General features: G+C 46.8%; 1 protein-coding gene across 1 annotated transcript; it reads right to left on the reverse strand.

Annotated features, from left to right (window-relative positions):
- Positions 1-766: 766 nt before the first annotated feature.
- CTC1 (CST telomere replication complex component 1) lies at positions 767-17,826 on the reverse strand. Its single transcript, XM_079797948.1, has 23 exons — positions 17,713-17,826; positions 14,845-15,008; positions 10,823-11,060; positions 10,467-10,678; positions 10,092-10,248; positions 9,034-9,324; positions 8,805-8,933; positions 7,999-8,231; positions 7,702-7,879; positions 7,425-7,625; positions 6,825-6,951; positions 6,158-6,272; positions 5,696-6,023; positions 5,517-5,606; positions 5,064-5,257; positions 3,428-3,516; positions 3,159-3,333; positions 2,803-2,880; positions 2,234-2,378; positions 2,079-2,143; positions 1,682-1,847; positions 1,450-1,576; positions 767-1,288 (listed from the first exon to the last, which is right to left on the reverse strand). Exons 1-23 carry the CDS (start codon positions 17,743-17,745, stop codon positions 1,128-1,130), a joined length of 3,696 nt encoding a protein of 1,231 aa, XP_079654074.1. The 5' UTR covers positions 17,746-17,826; the 3' UTR covers positions 767-1,127.

Here is a 17,826-nt window from a genome sequence, read left to right on the forward strand (position 1 = left end):
GGCGTTATTAGCACCACGCTCTAACCAACTGAGCTAACCGGCCAGTAGTACCAGCTCGTGAACTTGAATATACATATCTACAACTTTAAAATATGTAGCCAACACAGTTTAATAGAGAATTTTTGTGCAAAACTAGTTTTGCTCTAAAAGCTTCCCAAATGCTGATTAGAAATGATCTTTAAAAAAACAAAGAAATGCCCTCTGAATGGCTTTAAGAGGTGTGGTCAGGTTCTTTTTCATTGAGTAAGCAGCTCCCAGGGAAGAAATGGGAGAATTTGGGCCAAATGTATGCGTACCCCAACTAATTGATCCTGCAACCCTAAGTCTGGGTTCTGACTTAGGAATTCCTACTGGTTTCATTCCTACTGGTGTGGATCAAGAATTTGCCTTAGGCCTGACCCATGGGAAACCCACAGCACTGACCCCTTTACTGAGGTTCCATAGTATAGGTTCCTCACATGACTCTTCTAATGTTGGCGCTCCCTCAACTCCACCCTCTTAACCCATTTGTACTTCCCAACAACTCTAGGCTTGCATACATGACTACTTCCATTCTTGCTGACTGACACCATCAGCAATGGTGTCTAACCTGCCTCCAACTCCCCAATGTACTCCCTTTGGGCCTGACTTTTGGTATAATTTCTTCTGCTGGACCAGAGCTCTTAAAACCAGTTTTGGCATTGGTGGAAAACAAGGACGGAAATGATGGTGAACAATGGGCGGTTGCCAGGTCAGGAGACCTGGGACCTCACAGATAGCACAAATGTAAAACATCACTAGAGCTTTATTGCAGGCCAAGGGGCCTGTCACAAGTACCCCCACAAGGGGCAAGTGTCTTGTTCCTCTAGCCCCTGCCACAAAGACAGAACCCAGGTGCTCAGGGCCACCTATGAGTGCAGGTGGCTTTAGCCCAACCAGAGAGGAAGTATCAACAGTGCCATGAGTTGCCTATTTCCACTATTTCTCCAAGGCAGGCTGGCAACAGAAAGAATATGGAGGAGAAATTACAGTAGGGTAGCAGTTAGTGAATACAGGGATCTGGAGTCCTAGTTCAATCACCACGAAGGTGAGGGCCACAACTAGTGGGAGAAGCAGGGGCCCAGTGTTCCAGCAGGGCAGGAGACCTTTCAGGCCACTGTTGCAGTTTCGGAGCAGGAGGAAGCAAATGCCCCCAGGGAGCTGGAGTGCTCAGGCTCCTGGATAGACAGACATGACAACTGGATCCTGGGATTCACATGAGTCAGGAGAGGAAGCTTCCCACACTGGAATTGCTGTAGCCTAGGAGGTTCTGAAATAGGAAGAGAAGAAAATGTATGTCCTATGCATGTGGTTGTTAGTCCCATCCACCATTCCCCTCCCCAACCCCAGAAATCCCTTATCAATCCCTCATTACTCTTCCTCCTGGGACCCATCTGTCTATACCCCCACCCTTCCATCCTTACTCCTTACCTAAAGGGATGATCTTGGAGGGTTTCCTCTCAAGCTCAAAAGAAAGTACAATAGGGCGGAGGACAGAGAGGCTGGTACAAAGTGTCCGGAGGAAGAGGGTCAAGGGCTCATCAGTCTTCGCTGAGGACTAGAAAGGGAAGCTCAGGATTAATCAGAACTCAAAATTCCAAAACTCTTTACAAAACCCTCAGGAACCTGGGTATCTGAGCCCCACCTCCCAGCCACATCTCACCTCAGGTTGGGCTCCAGGCCCTATAAACTGCAAGGCCACTTTCCCTGGCCCTCTGACAAGCTCCAGGAGGGAGACCCACTCACTAGGACACAGCCCTAGTGCTGCTGCCACATGATGGTTCCGACAGGTCACCACAGCTTCAGCAGTCCCATCCTCCACCAGGAGCCTGGGGTAGAAATAGAGACTCCCAGAGCAAACCCAGGGGCCAGTCACCTGAACCCAACATGCCTCCCTCTCCACTGAGTCATCTTTAACTTACTTACCCTTATTCATTCAAAAATATTTATCAAAGCAATTCCCACAAGCCAAGAATTATGTTAACACAGAAACAGCACACAGGCAAAGTCATGTAATAGGGAAATCAATGGGGTGATAGGTGCCCACTTTGTGCTCTCACCTGATGCTGGCCTGGCTTACAGATGTCTGAGTGGGGCAAGTGGAGCCCTGATGAGTACACCTTCCCTGGGATGAAGAAAGTGGTTGGAAAAATCCTCTTGGTCCCATCACATCCCTCTGCACCAAAGCACCCAGCTCAGCCTGCCCCGCCCATACCTGGATGGAGAGGCTGGTACAGTGAGCACACACCCAGAGGAGCTGAAGGCTGAAGACAGAAACGATATGGCAAGAGGCAACGGCCTGGAATGGGGTCTGGCCACCCTGTAGCAGTCTCGCCAGGTAGACGTGGGGCAGAGGAACACTAAAAGAGCCAGAGAGACAGGTGTCAAGAAATCGTCAAAGGGGTTCTGAAGGCTGGGTATGTCTGGGAGGACTCAGCAGGCTTAGGGATGGAGATAACAGTGGTGTCCATGCTCTCCTGGAGCCCCATGGTCCCCATTTTGATTTCTGATATCAAATCGTCATCAATTATTTCTCAGGCTTGACCAACCAAGATGTTAGCCCAGAAAAGATAGTTGCATTTTAGCCTGAAAAGAGCTTAGAACACCACATCTTTCTGGGTAAAATGACAAGTATTGGGCATTTTTTATTTGGGACTCTGACTCAACACATTCTGCTAGGCTTGGGAATGACTGTAGTTATGGCAAAAATCCCAGAACCAGGAACATGTGTGGGACGTAGATGTGAGGCTGTGAAGTTTGGAGATCAGGACCTGGGGCACTGACCTGACTGGGGTTTCCGGGGGGAAACTCAGGACCTGCATATAAGTGGATGACTGGAAACAACAGTAAACATTGTGGGATCTGCAAGTAGAAGAGGAGGAGAAAGAAGTCAATTCGAGGTTGGAACTGGGAACAGGCTTGGCCACTCCCCTGAGGAATGCACCCTAGCCCAGGCTCTATTAAAGGAGGGAAGCTGAGGGAAGGACTGGGCTGGAACATCTCGTGAGGGTGGAGGGCATAACATATCGAACGTAATATCAAAAAGGAGGTGTCGTTGTAGCATAGTTAGGTAGGGGTGAACATTCAAGAAGACCACATCAGTACGAAGAGGAGGCAAGGCCAGCTGCGTAGATCTTTACCTGGAAACCCTTTTCTCCAGCTGGTTAAAGTAGACTCGGGCTCCTGGAAGGAGTCCTAGTGGGGGAGGCAAGTGTGGGCCTTCGATATATATGTCCAAGTGAGGGGGGAATTCACAATCAGCAGTCTCCACAGCTACAGTTATCTTCACACACCCTCTCCTGGCTTCAGTGCTCCCTACGGAAGGAAAGGGAGGGGTCAGTGGTATCTGTCTGGATCACAAGGTCCCATCACTCCATTTTATACCTTCCCCCAAAGGAGGTGTCATTACCAGGCTTTGTCCAGGTAGCAGCAGGAAGTGGTTCACACAGAGTCCGTGACAGAATCTCAGCTGAGAAAGACACCAAGGAATCGGTGACGCTGAAGGGTCAAAAAAAATAGAGTGAGAATGGAGGCATAAGAAAGCAGAGAATGGAGAGTCAGGTCCAAGGACAGAAAACGTAGCCAGAGTCTCTGCTAGAAAGTCATCTATAAAGTTCAGAAAAATCTTATGCTGTGTTGAATCACACACTAAAAGTAACAGGGCTTATGGCAAAAATAAGGTTGTGGCAGATAACTCAAAACCTATACAACTTAGTAACCAGAGGTCTTACCAAGAAGTACACCAGCAGAATTAAGTCTCCACTTCCATTTCAGTCATCCCATTATCTACATAGACCTTCAAATCATAGATCCTTAAAAACATTCACTTCTGCCCTAACTGGTTTGGCTCAGTGGATAGAGCATCAGCCTGTGGACTGAAGGGTCCTGGGTTTGATTCAGATCAAGGGCACATGCCAGGGTTGCAGGCTCTATCCCCAGTGGGGGGCTTGCAGGAGGCAGCCAATCAATGATTCTCTTCATCATTGATGTTTCTCTCTCTCCCCCTCTTCCTTCCTCTCTAAAATCAATAAAAAACATATTAAAGGAAAAAAAATTCACTTCTAGTAGAGACCAGTTTCATAAAAATTACACCTAGAATTCAGTAGGATTTTGTTTGTTTGTTTAATATAGAGGAAATATCTCTGCAGCTTCTTATTTTAAATTTATTTTCATTGTTAATCCTTACCCAAGGATATTTTTCCATTGATTTAATGAAAAAATAATATATATTTGTATTGATTTCAGAGAGGAAGGGAGAGGGAGAGAAAGAGAAACATCAATGATGAGAGAGAATCATTGATCAGCTGCCTCCTGCACGCCCCACACTAGAGATCAGCCTGCAACCTGGGCATGTGCCCCAACCGGGAATCAAATAGTGACCTCTTGGTCCATAGGTTGACATTCAACCACTCAGCCATGCAGCCAGGCGGGCTCCATTGATTTTTAGACAGAGTGGAAGGAAGGAGGAGATGGGAGAAAGAGAAACATCGATGTGAGAGAAATGTGAGAGAGACACATCAATTGGTTGCCTCCTGCACGCATCCTGCAACCGAGATACGTACTCTTGACCGGAATGGAACCGGGGACCCATGGGCTGATCTTCTATCCACTGAGCCAAACTGGCTCCGGCTCTCTGCAGCCTCTTCATTTGCACTTGCAGCTACCCCAAAAAGCTTACATGAGGGACGTATAGTTGTTCCTGAAGCCATAAGCCACTTCTTGTACTAAAGGAAGGCTCTTCTCTAGATCCTCAGCGTTTGTCCTTACTTTTTTTTTTAATGTTTCTTACATTTCCTCTTATTCCAAGGCTTTTTCTGACTTGTGAGAAAGCCTGCTCATGATCACTTTATCACTTTAAAACATTAACATGCTGGGGGGAAATCAGGTATGAAACACAATTTCCATCTTACACCGACATCTTCCTGTAGGAGCTAAACCACAGGAAAGAAACACGCTGTAGCAGAGAACGGACCATTCAGCATCTCTAACCACGGCAGAGGAGGAGAGAGCAGCCCAATGAGCTGGAGAAGCTGGCAGACATTTACTTGTCACTGAGCAGGTCCGTCAGCGAGGATTCAGGCAGTGCCTTGTTGATACTCGGCATATCTGGGATGTCCTGGGAGCGCTCAAGTTCCAGGGTCCATGCATCCTGGACAGTGAGGCAGGATGTACAGCCGGCCAACTCCAGAGGACGCTGCGATATGCAGGATGAACCACCCTCCTCAAACAATGCTGGTGTCTGCCAGGAAATGGGAAGACAGTGGACTCTGAGTGTGTCCTGGTCCTGAGGAAGGCTCACAAAATACTCTGACCCAATTTTGTTTTCTCTCTGGAGCCGGATGAAGGAAGGGACTTAGACACAGACAATCTTTCGATTTGATCAAGATCTACCTTTCTGCTAGGAGACCTAGAGAGTGACCAGGCACCGGCACTTCCTCTCCAGATCCCACGCCAAAAAAAGCTTTCTGGGGAAGGGCCTGATGAAGTAGGGCACTCACGGGAGGGCCAGGAGCCACGAGTCGGTACACTTGCCCGGGGTGCAAGAACTCGAACCAGCGGACTGAGGGGCCAATAAAGATGAGGAGAACCTGTGAGGAAGGACAGCAGGGTCCTTGGGTTCCAGACAGGAGCCAGGGGCACACAGGTCAAGCCCTAGATCTTTGAAGTCCCAGCTTACCTTCTGATCCTTGTTCTCATCTCCCTTGAGCTCAGGTGGGCCCCAACCAGTTCCCTCCTTCCTCTGGGTACCCCCGAGCCAGCTCCCTGATATGTGGAAACTGAGGGTGGGCTTGGCCACCTCTGGACTGGCTCCTGGGGGGACACAAAAGTTCCTCTTCATCAGTGCCTCCTTGTGGGACAGCAAGAACAGCCGGCTCTGTCCTATGTGGGCACCCTCGGGGAGGGTGGGCTCTGTCTGAGGAGGTGTTGAGGAGGTGGCTGAGTGAAGGGAAGGTCTGGGCATAGGCCAGATCAGGGCATCAGCCAGAAAGAACTGGACATAGACTCTGTTGGGAGAAAGGAACAGGTTTCTTAGTGAGACGGGCATTGGGTGTTGCGGCCCCAGCATTCCAACACCTGCTCCAGGCCTTCCCCTTTCCCTTAGAGACTTGGAGGATAGCCACTCCCCCAAGAGGCCAACCTGGCCCGCTGCTCCTGGATGAAGCCTGCCATGCTCAGCTCCTTCCAGGATGGAAAGTTGCTCCTGACATTCCTCTCTATGACCAACTGGAACCGCTCTGCCCGCACCAAGCAGCCTAGAGGGAAGAAGTTTCTGTTTGGCAAGAGGAGAGAACCGTGGAATGGGAAGCAAAGCAGACCATCCTGCCGGTCTTGCTGCCCAACCTAGACCTGGCCTGACCCCACCTCAGAGGGACGACACTCCAAGGGAAGCCATTCCGCCCGCATGTCCAGTCCCACCCCTGGCCTCCGAGGCTGAAAGGCATCGATCGCCTTTCTCACAAATCCATACCAGCCTGCCTGTGCCCAGATCTAAGAAAACTTTGCTTTCCCCAATTTCCTTGCCTACAAATCTCGGTGGGTCCAGTAAGACCATTATTCTTCCAAACAAGAATGTGGGAAGTGGGAGCTGCCATCTGGTGTGCACGATAGGCACAAGGTAGGGAACTGGAGGTCTGGCTAGGGAAGCCCTTGCTCCTTTTCTCTACTTGCTCATACCAGTCTCCCAAACGTGATTAACGCATGCCACCTTGGCATCTCTAGAAAATCCCAGCAGGTGCTTCCTCTCAACCCCTGTTCTGAGACCCTCTACTCCACGACCACCTTCTCTCTACTTCTGGCCTCCACACCTATGAGCCGGGGGTCAGTCACGGGCTGCGAGTGCTTGTTCAGGAGTAGGCAGGGGAGGGAACCACTTTGGTCCCGAAGCTGCAGACAACCTTTATGAGATGAAGCCACCAGAACCCCAAGTAAAACCTGCGGAGAGATGAAAGCCAAGGTATCAAGTATTTATTAAGCAAATATTGAGCATCTATTATATGCCAGGTACTGTGTTAAAGGTTAGCTACAAAGTAAACAAAAGAGACATGGCCTCTAACCTAAAAGAACTTATATCTGAGTGGGGAAAACAGATGTGAAAACACACACACATGCGTTCACACACTTGGTAGTAGGAGAGAAAGTGTTCAAATCAAAGTTAGAGAACCTCAGCAGACATAAGAAGAAGTTGGCATTTTATTTTACGTGCACTGGGAAAAACAACAAAAGGATTTAAAGCAAGAGACTTTTGTAATCCAAGTTACATTTTACCTCACTCTTTCTAGTTGCTGCAGGGAGGGGGTGGTCTAGTTAGAAGGCTAGCCAGTAACATGATGAGAAATGACTACGACAGTGACAGTGAGAATGGCAAGAAGAGGAAGTGCCCTGAGTCCTGCTGGAGCCCCACTTACCTGGGCTGGATGGAAGGTGGAGGGCAACAGACAGAGCCAGGACCAGGCCAGGCGCTGATTGAGTTGGCAACTGGTCAGGTGAGAAACTTCTGGGGCGGACAGGAGGGTCTTGGGGTCAAAGGAAGTCCAGGCCCTGCACTGCCCTTCCTCTTTCAGGGCGGCCAGAGTGGGGAAGGAGCAAGGAGTCTGCAGCCGAGTGTACTGTCAGAAGAGAAGAGAAATCAGATGGGGCATCCCACGTACCCCCCGCCACCCCGTCTCCCCCACATCCTCACACCTTCTGGAGTGGACAGCAATGTGGCTCTTCAAGGATCTCCTTGTGTGCGTTCCGACTGGGGACGCATGGTGGAGCCAGAACATCCAGGGTGGGAGCCAGGAGCTGCAGGCCCAGGCTGGGGCTCCCAGGAGAGGCGCACTGCAGGAACTGGTGGTGTCTCAGCACATGGGGGCACAGCCTTGGGAAAGAAGCTGAGTCACTTTCCCAGGACCCTTCCTCTTCCAGGATCCTGCTTCCCTCACAGAGGTGGGGTCCTACCCCCAGTGCCACCCGAGCCCGGACCCTCATCCTCCTCACTTGCAGGCCAGCTCCTCCAGGGCCTTGGTAACCCACAGGTAGAGGGGAAGTCCTAACTGACGTTCCCATACCAGCTGCTCATACAGGGAGGCCCCCCAGACTTGGAGGGAAGACTGAGTCTCCGGCTTCTGACGAGAGAAGCCCCGAAGTAGAACAGCACCACGGAGACAAGCGGCTAGCACTGGCCTTCTTGTCCCTCCACCCACGGACTGGAGGAGGTGAACATCCTGGAGCTGGGGAAGCAGAAAAGGTGAAGCAGCAGCGGTGAAGGTAACTCAATGACCCCACGCAGAGTTGACTGCAGTTTTCCACTGCCTGGGTTCCAGGAGAAACCCAATTTCTCCCATACAGGTCATATCCTTTCATCCTCCACGCCTCACCTTCCATCACAACCCACTGTCCCGGGGTAAGCCTTCATCTCTCATCAGCTCCACTCAGTCCTTCCCTGGGCCAGGGGGCTCCCGGCTGGCGTGGCTTCCCTACTCACCAGGCTACCTGACATCATTCTGGCCCTCGCTACCCCTGCGTTTCAGCTCCAACATCTCCTCCTCCAGTTAGAGGGCCCTTCTGGGAAGGAGATGCTCTGGTCCCAAGCCCTCCTCCTTTTGCCCCAGACTCTACTTTCTGATCTGAGCTCTCATCCAAATCATTCTTAACAAACGCACATGCCCACCCCCCAATACACACTTACTATTTTTATATTTTTGTTGTAAAGGTTCCCACCCTGCTGCCAAACAAGACCAGCCTATAAATGCAGAAGCTGCTGCGAAGCCTCTTTTTGTCAGCAGCCCCGATCCCTCACATACCTCCAGACAGACTCCTGGCCGCACCACCCGCCTGAGGCCATGGAACTGCTGGTAGGAAAGGCAGAGTCCCAGCTGCCCATCCAGCTCATAGAGGCCAGCAGGCTGATTCAGCACGCCAGTGACCGTTCCCTGCAAAGAGGTCAAAGGGCCAGTTGATCCCCATTTCCTTCCTCTTTGGAGACCCACATTTCCTGCCCCTCAAGCTCTAGGACCTCTCCCTTATGCTTACCGTATATGACAGGAGTCTGGAGTCCCGGGAAAGACCTTTTTGCTCCTGCCTGTCTTGGATGTTGCTTGTCCTGGGGAGTGGCTTGGGGTCAGCCTCCAAGAGAGTTCTGCCCAACTCCAGGTCCAGGTCCAGCTCTCGCACACATTCTGGTTTCAGCGGCAACAGATGAGAGGAGGGGTTGGTCGTCCAAACACGGTAACGGTGACCATGAATCTTGGATGCGCGCAGCTCTGTCAGCACATAGGCCCTACCAGGCCAAAGGGCTTGGTGCCAAACCAGCTGGGCGGGGACCTGGCTTGTGCAGAGGCAGGCAACATGGTACACGAGACGCTTCTCACAAGCTATCCTTCTGTCCCTTTCCATCATAATTTAACCTCAAAAACCTGCCCTCATGAGCTTTCCTTCCCTCATCTTCCTTGTTTGCCAATTAAATCTTAAGTCATAGAACTTTTAGGATTTCTCCTCTCTCTTAGGAGATGCCAAATCCCTTCCCCAAGAGACAAACCATCCCTAAAACTTCCTTCCAAATACATAAATAGTCCATTCAGAAACTTATATCCTTTTTGCATTTTCCCTCTCTCATCCTATAACGTATAAACCATTTCTATTTATTTAATCAATATGCACTGGGTACATATGTATCCAGTATTAGGACAAATGTAATGGGAAGTATAATAGACTGTTCCCTCTTCTCCAACATATTTCAAACCACTGGGGAACACAGACACAAACCCAAGTAATAACATGGAGCCATGTATGATCAAGAGGCACATAGAATACACATTTACTAAGGATGGGTTGGGATGATTAGAAAGGCCAAGTGAAAGAAGAGGAACTTGAAGGACATCTTGAAGTGGGAAGAGAGAGAAGAGTAATTCAATAAGAGGCAACAGCCCTGGCTGGTTTGGCTCAGTGGATAGAGCGTCGGCTTGTGGACTGAAGGGTCCCAGGTCAGGATGAAAAAGGAATGTTCTTGGCAGTTGCATAGGAAAATGAGAAATATCAAAGTAGGAGAATGCTAGTAAAAGTAAACACCTTGGATTGACCCTAATCCTCACCTGCACAATGATGGATACATGGCCGCCAGCTTGGCTGCCAGGTGGGGATAATTCACCGAGAGACACGATGAAGTAAGCTTTCTTTTTACTTTTCACCAGAGCACTCAATCGAACCAGCTTCCCAGCCAGGTTTGGCCGCATAACTCTAAGCTTGCTTCTAAAGAAGGTAGGAAGAAGAGAGGAAAAAGTCATTATTTCTCTTCTATTCCCCTGCAAATTCCTCCCCTTCCAATTGTGATTAAAAATTTCCATTTTTCCATAGGTATTCATATTATTCCCTTTATTTGGAGCATCTCATCAATATTACTCTCAATACCTTTCTCTCCTTCTTTCCATTGACTCACCATCCTCCTCCCCTGGAGAGGGAAGAATTACCTGTGCCTGAGGAGGCGGGAAGCAGCCTCCGGGTAGAGAACAGGAATAGGGGTCGGAGGGCCAGTACTGATGGTCAAGGGAAACACTGGCACAGGGACACCCCAGAGCTCCAAGTGCCCTTCTCCTGAGGAATTCCACTTGGCAGGAGGAAGGTAACTCCAGCTGGGGAACAGAAAGAGATGGCCCAACCAAGAAAGATCCAGATCTATGAGCTAGGAAAGACCGAAATCAAGGGTTAATCAGCATCCCTTTTACCTCCCTCCACCTTAGTTCCCCGACACTTAATTGCCTCACTCCCTCGACACCATTCTTGTTAGGTAGGATCTGAGGCATCTGACGTCCCCCTTCCTACTCACCTCACAGCCCAGGATACCAGTGTTATCTTTCACATAGAGGCTTCCATTTCTGCACCCTTGTTCCAAGTCCTCTGGTAAGTCTGTTAGTGTCCCTAAAAGTAACAGCCGCTCCCGGGGGAGGGCAGTCCCACTGAGTCCAGCCTCTTGGGCCCAGGCCTGATATGCAGTGCTGCTCCAGGACAGGTGGCTGCAGCATGGAAGGTGCTGGTGGCTCTTGAGGTCCTGTACTGAGACAAAGCTGCAGAAGGAAGGGAGCAAAGTTGTGTCCAAACCTAGAAAGTTACACTCAACCCTGACAAATCTCCCAATATCCCAAGGAAAGGTCAATGGGGAAAATGGACTAAGGGAAAAGTTTAATTGATTGAAGGGGGGAAAGATGAAGGGAGTAGAGAGAGAGAGACTGCTTAAGGAGAAGGGATAGAGGAGAACTGGATCAGGATAGAGCACTTAGGGGACTTCACTAAATTTGTAACTTTTTACTTCTTATAAAAAAAGAACTGAATCAAATATGGCAAATTTTAAGGTTTTAAAAATTGAGCCTTAAGTACCTGGCTAACCACAATGTCAATAAGCACACTATTTAGTTCAGCTCTTTTTTGCAGGCAAGACTTTCTCAATGAAGACAGTAGGGTGCTGATCTATATTCTTGTGGACCAGCAATTTTAGTTATCACTGGTTTATTTATTTATCTGCGACCCTTTTTTATTTTGAAGCTAATCAGTTGAAGTATATATTTTCCCTTTCTGTGTAGTTATGAATAACATTTTTTAATGATTTGAGAGAGGAAGGGAGAGAGAAAAAAAATCAATTTGTTCTTCTATTTATTTATTTATTGGTTGCTTCTTCTTTGGTGTACCCTAACCAAAGATCGAACCTGCAACCTTGGCATATTGGGATGATGCTAACCAACTGAGCCACTCGATCAGGGCTATGAATACCATTTTATTTATTTATTTATTTTTATTGCTCTTGACCAGAATCGAACCTGGGACCCTTCAGTCCGCAGGCCGAGGCTCCATCCACTAAGCCAAACCGGCTAGGGCTGAAAAACATTTTAATACAGATATTTCTCTTAGTATTCCAGTTTAGAAAATTTCCCCCCATCCTTGTTGATGTTAATTTTTTTTATATTACATTTATTGGGGTAACGGTGGTTAATAACATTAAAAAATTTTCAGGTGTACAAGATTATAAGTCAACATCTGTGTACTCTTCTGAAGTGCTTTCCACACAAAGTCTAATTTCCTTCCAATCCCATATATGTGACCCCTTTACCCATTTCACCCTCCCCCCTCCCTGTTTCTCCTCTGGCAATTACCATTCTGTTGTCTATATCTATGAGTTTTTGTTTTATTTGTTACTTTTTGTTTTATATTCCACATGAGTGAAATAATCATTTTGTCCTTTTCTGACTTATTTCACTTAGCATAATACTTTCAAGATCCATTCATGTTGTTACAAATGGCAATTTATGGCTGAATTGTATTCCACTGTGTATGTACATATATGTACCACATCTTCTTTATTTAATCATCCATCAGTGGACACTTAGGTTGCTTCCATGTCTTTTTTTTTAAGTTTTTCAGATGTTCCATATACTTAGAAGGTCATGATCACTGATTTTATTTTATTCATTTTTAATATTTTTATTGATTTCAGAGAGGAAGGGAGAAAGATAGAAACATCAATGATGAGAGAAAATCACTGATTGGCTGCTTGGGGAGTCAAGCCCCCAACCTGGGCATGTGCCCTTGACCAGAATCTCAGGACCCTTCAGTCCACAGCTCTATCCACTGAGCGAAACCGGCTAGGATGCTTCCATGACGTGATTATTGTAAATAATACTGCAATAGGGTACATACTTATATCTTTTTTTTTTTAATATTTTGATTTTTTACAGAGAGAAAGGGAGAGAGATAGAGAATTAGAAACATCGATGAGAGAGAAACATCGATCAGTTGCCTCCTGCACCCCTCCCCCCCCCCCGCCCACTGGGGATGTGCTCGCAACCAAGATACATGCCCCTGACCTGAATCGAACCCGGAACTCTTCAGTCCGCAGGCTGACGCTCTATCCACCGAGCCAAATCGGCTTCGGCTGTATATCTTTACATATAAATGTTTTCATATTTTTCAGGTAAATACCCAGAAGAGGAATTGCTGGATCATATGGGAGTTCTACTCTTTAGATTTTTGAGAAACCACCATAGTGTTTCCATAGTGGCTGCACTACTTTACATTCCCACCAATAGTGTACAACGGTTCCCTTTTCTCCATATCTTCTGCAATACTGTTATTTACCACTGGTGTATAATAAAGTCCATGGATGAGAAATTACACAGAATTTTGAAAATGGTATTTTGGATAACACAGAGTACAATTACACCGTCTTCTCACCAAAGATCCTCTGCCTTCACTGATTGAGACAGATTGCCAAGCTTATTGAAGTGTTTCCCAAATTACATGCAGGTTAAGGGAGTGTCAGGGAAAATATATCCTGTTCTCAAATAAGTTTGGTAAATGACAACTTAAACAAAGCTGAACAGATTTCTACCATTTTTTATTTTTTAAAAGATAAATATACAGTGATATGTATACTCACATAATAGAATACCGTAAAAGTATCTAAAATAAATGAGTTAGAGCTATCAATATGAATAAATCTCAGAAACATAATGTCAAGTACAAAAAGCAAATTGCAAAAGATATATATATATAGTATCATTTATATAGTATCATTTATATATATATAAATGATACTATTTATATGAAGTCTAAAGGTATGCAGAACTCTACTGTATATTGATTATGGATAGCTGCATATCTATAAAAATACTCACATGAATAACATACCTTATTTTCAAAACAGCATGTACTTCTATGAAGTCTTTTTTATTTTTTTATTTTTTAAAAAATATATTTTATTGATTTTTCACAGAGAGGGAGAGGGACAGAGAGCCAGAAACATCAATGAGAGAGAAACATCGACCAGCTGCCTCCTGCACACCCCGCACTGGGGATGTGCCCACAACCAATGTACATGCCCTTGACCGGAATCAAACCTGGGACCTTTCAGTCCGCAGACCGATGCTCTATCCACTGAACCAAACCGGTTTCGGCTCTATGAGGTCTTTTTGCAGGATATTTCAGAGCTTTCAATATGTTAATGAGTCTTATGACTCTCCTAGAATAGTTTATCATATCCAATGTCTCTCAAATTTATTTAGCCATGGAGCCCTTTTCTTGTGTTATTTTATTTTATTTATTTTATTTTTAATTACTTTATTGATTAAGGTATCACATATTTGTCATCAACTCCCTCCCCCGTTCCCTTCCCAAACCCCCTCACACGCAAGCCCCCCTCCCCCTGTTGTCCGTGATCACTGGTTAGGCTCATATGCAAGCACACAAGTCCTTTGGTTGATCTATCTCCCTTGTCCCCACCCTCCCCTACCTTCCCTCTGAGGTCTGACAGTCTGATCAATGCTGTTCTTGTTCTTCAGTCTATGTTTTTCATCTTTTCCCCTAGATGAGTGAGCTCATGTGATACTAGGAATACACTTATAGGATCTTGTGTTATTTTATTAATATTGCCTAGAACAGTGTAGGAAATAGTATTAAGCAAAACAACAATAACAACAAAATACCTTCAGGAGACCTTACACTTAGTTCTTAAACACACTGTCTGCACTTGTTGAATCTTAGTTTCCTAACACACAAAATGAAATAGTATCAGCTTTCCTCCCCACTTTGCGAGTTCTTTCTCCAAATCTTTGCGAGTTCTTTTCCAAATCTTTGCGAGTTCTTCTCCTCAACCTCTCCCTTCCTTTTCTTCTCTAAAGATAACTTAAGCCTACTTTGAAGAACTATGGGAAAAGCAAAGCAGCTTGATGAGGAGTGATGTTTGGCAGAAGGCGGTGTGTTTACTCCTTTCCCTCCCCTTACCAAGTTTCCCCTCACTTTTCCCAGGTCCTTCCTTTTCAACTCCACATCGAACTTCCCCTGAACCCCACCTCTCCTTACCTGTAGCTGAGGGGCAGTGTAAAACCCTGGTTCTTTCCCTGAGACAACCAGGTAGTCTTCACACAGTCAATCACCAACTGAGTGAACTGGATAGTAGGCTCCTTGCCAGCTGGACACAGGGTCTCTTGGATGAAGGCCTGGGCAGCCTCAAGCCAGGTTTGCTCCTGAGAAAAGTGAATCTAGTTAAAACAACTTCATGACAATCCTGCCCACCAAGAAATTTGGGGAAGAATAAAGGAACAGGAAAAAAAAAATCAGGGGGCATGTAAATGAAGAGGAAATGTAAAGGAGTTGAGAGCTTAAAGAAACCTTAGAAGTCTTTTAGTCCAGCTATACAATCAACCCAGACAGCTGGCCATCCAGCTTTGGTCTTGCATCTTTCTCTAACAAACCTGCACAATCCTTAAAGTGCTCAACTGGAATCTATATTCCTCTGTGAACCATCCCAGGTAGAATGCTGCTCCCTCCTTGGAGCTCCCATAGCACCTTGCACATATCTCTATTAAGAGCAATGATCACTAAAGATAGCAGAATCCCATTTTATATAGAGTCTAACTATAAAGCCAGCAGGTTGAAAAAAAGATTGTTCAAAATCACCCTTGAAAATAATCTTTTATATTGCTCATAAACAATAGGACATAGGTCCTAGCCTGTTTGGCTCAGTGGATAGAGTATCAGGCCAAGGAATGAAGGGTCCTGGGTTTGATTCAGGTCAAGGGCACGTAACCGGGGCGCATGCAAGAGGCAAACAATTGACGTCTCTCTCTCACACATCTATGCTTCTTGCTCTCTATCTCTCCCTCTCCCTCTCTCTCTCCCCTTCCACTCTCTCTAAAATATCAATGGGAAAATATCCTCAGATGAAGAGTACCAAAAAAAAAAAAAAAAAAAAAAAAAAAAAAAAGGACATAGTACTTTATAGTGATATAAATGAAAATGTGCCTAATAATGAACAGTACATAAAAAAGGACATGAGTATAATTTTTATTATTCCATTGTTTAGTCATCTATACATTTGAGTTCCCATAAGCTAAATACATATATAATACAATCCCATTGCATTTGTTTCTTATACTATCTTTTCATCTAAGATGTGGGCTTCCAAAAAAAAAAAAAAAAGAAAAAAGAAAAAAAAATAAGATGTGGGCTTCCTAAGGAGGACATGAACTATTTTTGTATACTTGTCATACATTCTGAACACAAAGTTGCCTCTGTATGTAGATAATTCTAGGGCATGGGGCCAGCTTGGCCTATTGCCAGTGCTAGGCAGCTTTATTTTATAACTACAGGCCTGGTGCATGAAAATTCATGCACTTGGGGGGGGGGAGTTCCCTCAGTCCGGCCTGTGCCCTCTCGCAGTCCGGGAGCCCTTGGGGGATGTCCACCTGCCGGCTTAGGCCCACTCCCTGGGGGATTAGGCCTAAACTATCAGTCAGACATCCCTCTGGCAGCCTGGAAGCCCTCGGGGGATGTCCAACTAAAGACTTAGGCCCACTGGGAGAGGCTCCTGCCACCGCAGCTGTGCTGGCCAGCCATGAGCCAGCTTCTGGCTGAGCGGTGGTCCCCATGTGGAAGCACACTGACCACCAGGAGGCAGCTCCCGTGTTGAGCGTCTGCCCTCTGGTGGTCAGTGCGCATCATTAGCGACCAGTCATTCCCAGTGGTTCCAGGTCTTGCGCCCTTAGAGTCAATTTGCATATTACCCTTTTATTATATAGGATTATTATATAGGATAGAATTCCAACAGAGTTCAACAACACTTAAGGGAAGGACCTTTATCCTTTTTGATCCCCAGTGATAATTCTAAACCATTACAGTTCTATCCCTGTCCCTCCAATGGGCCTTTATTAGCTTTCTGGCCAAGCCTCCACATCAGTGTCCTTGTGGACAGCCCTACTATTGACTTTCACCTTCACTCCACCTCAGCCATTCTCATGCATGGTCAGGGTTGTCAAAACTGGACCAGGTCTTCATTGAGAACTCCCCATCAACATAATCAAAGCCCAGACTCTCACTTTTTGCATCTTCCTCTCTTGGTTGCTTTTTTAAGCCCCTGTTTCTCAGAGAGCCTGTCCATTGCTTGGCTCATTGAACACTACTGTTTCTCTCAAGGTGGTACCTCAGAATCATCAGTTTTACTAACAATGCAGGCGACTTTTTAGATGACCTCACCTACTGAATCAGAATGGGAGGGGGATAGTATTTTAAATAAGCTCCCCAGATTGATAATGATATAGGCTGAAGTTTGAGAACACTAGGTATTTTCCTCTCAATGACTTCATCCACCGGATGCCATTGGTTGATGCTGATTGTTCCTAAACCTCTACTTTAGCTCAAGTTATATCCATGCGCCTATCAAGACTCTCCACCTGGCCAACCTGCAGACACCCCAAATGCTCAACACAGAACTTTTCACAAAAACCACTCCTCTTCCTAGTGCTAACTTTGCAGATAGCACCCTCAAGCAAACAGTTCCACCCTGAAACCTGGATGTCCTTATCCCCCTCCCTTTTTCACTCTGCCTTCACCTCTGGTATCTCAACATCAATGCCTGGTCAGGGGTCTCCCCCAAGAAACCCACAGTGCACAGTTCGCCATCCGTCTGCTCCCAGCTTCCCACTGGGCTTGAAGTCTAGAGAATGGACCGAAACGTGTTTAGGGATCACAGCGGGCGCCACAGGAGTGAAGGAATAAATACATTCGCAGAACCAGTGAGAGGGGTAGGACAGGCAGCCTCACAGGTTCCCCCTCGCTAGGCACGGCCAGTGAAGTCAGGGAGGCAAAGAGGCAAGGTGGGGGCAACAGGAAAAGAAAGAAAATCCAGGACAGACAAGAAAAAAAGGACGAGGGTAAGGGAAAAGCACTCACGGAGCCAACAGCCTGAGCGCGGCGAGCCGCCATGATACGACCCAGGCGTTGCCCCGAGAGCTGAGCAACCGGCGTTAGCGCGAGTGCTCACGGGAGAGCCGGTCCGTGACGTCA

This window comes from Cnephaeus nilssonii, assembly GCF_951640355.1.
Source record: "Cnephaeus nilssonii genome assembly, chromosome: 19".
Lineage (NCBI taxonomy): Eukaryota > Metazoa > Chordata > Mammalia > Chiroptera > Vespertilionidae > Cnephaeus > Cnephaeus nilssonii.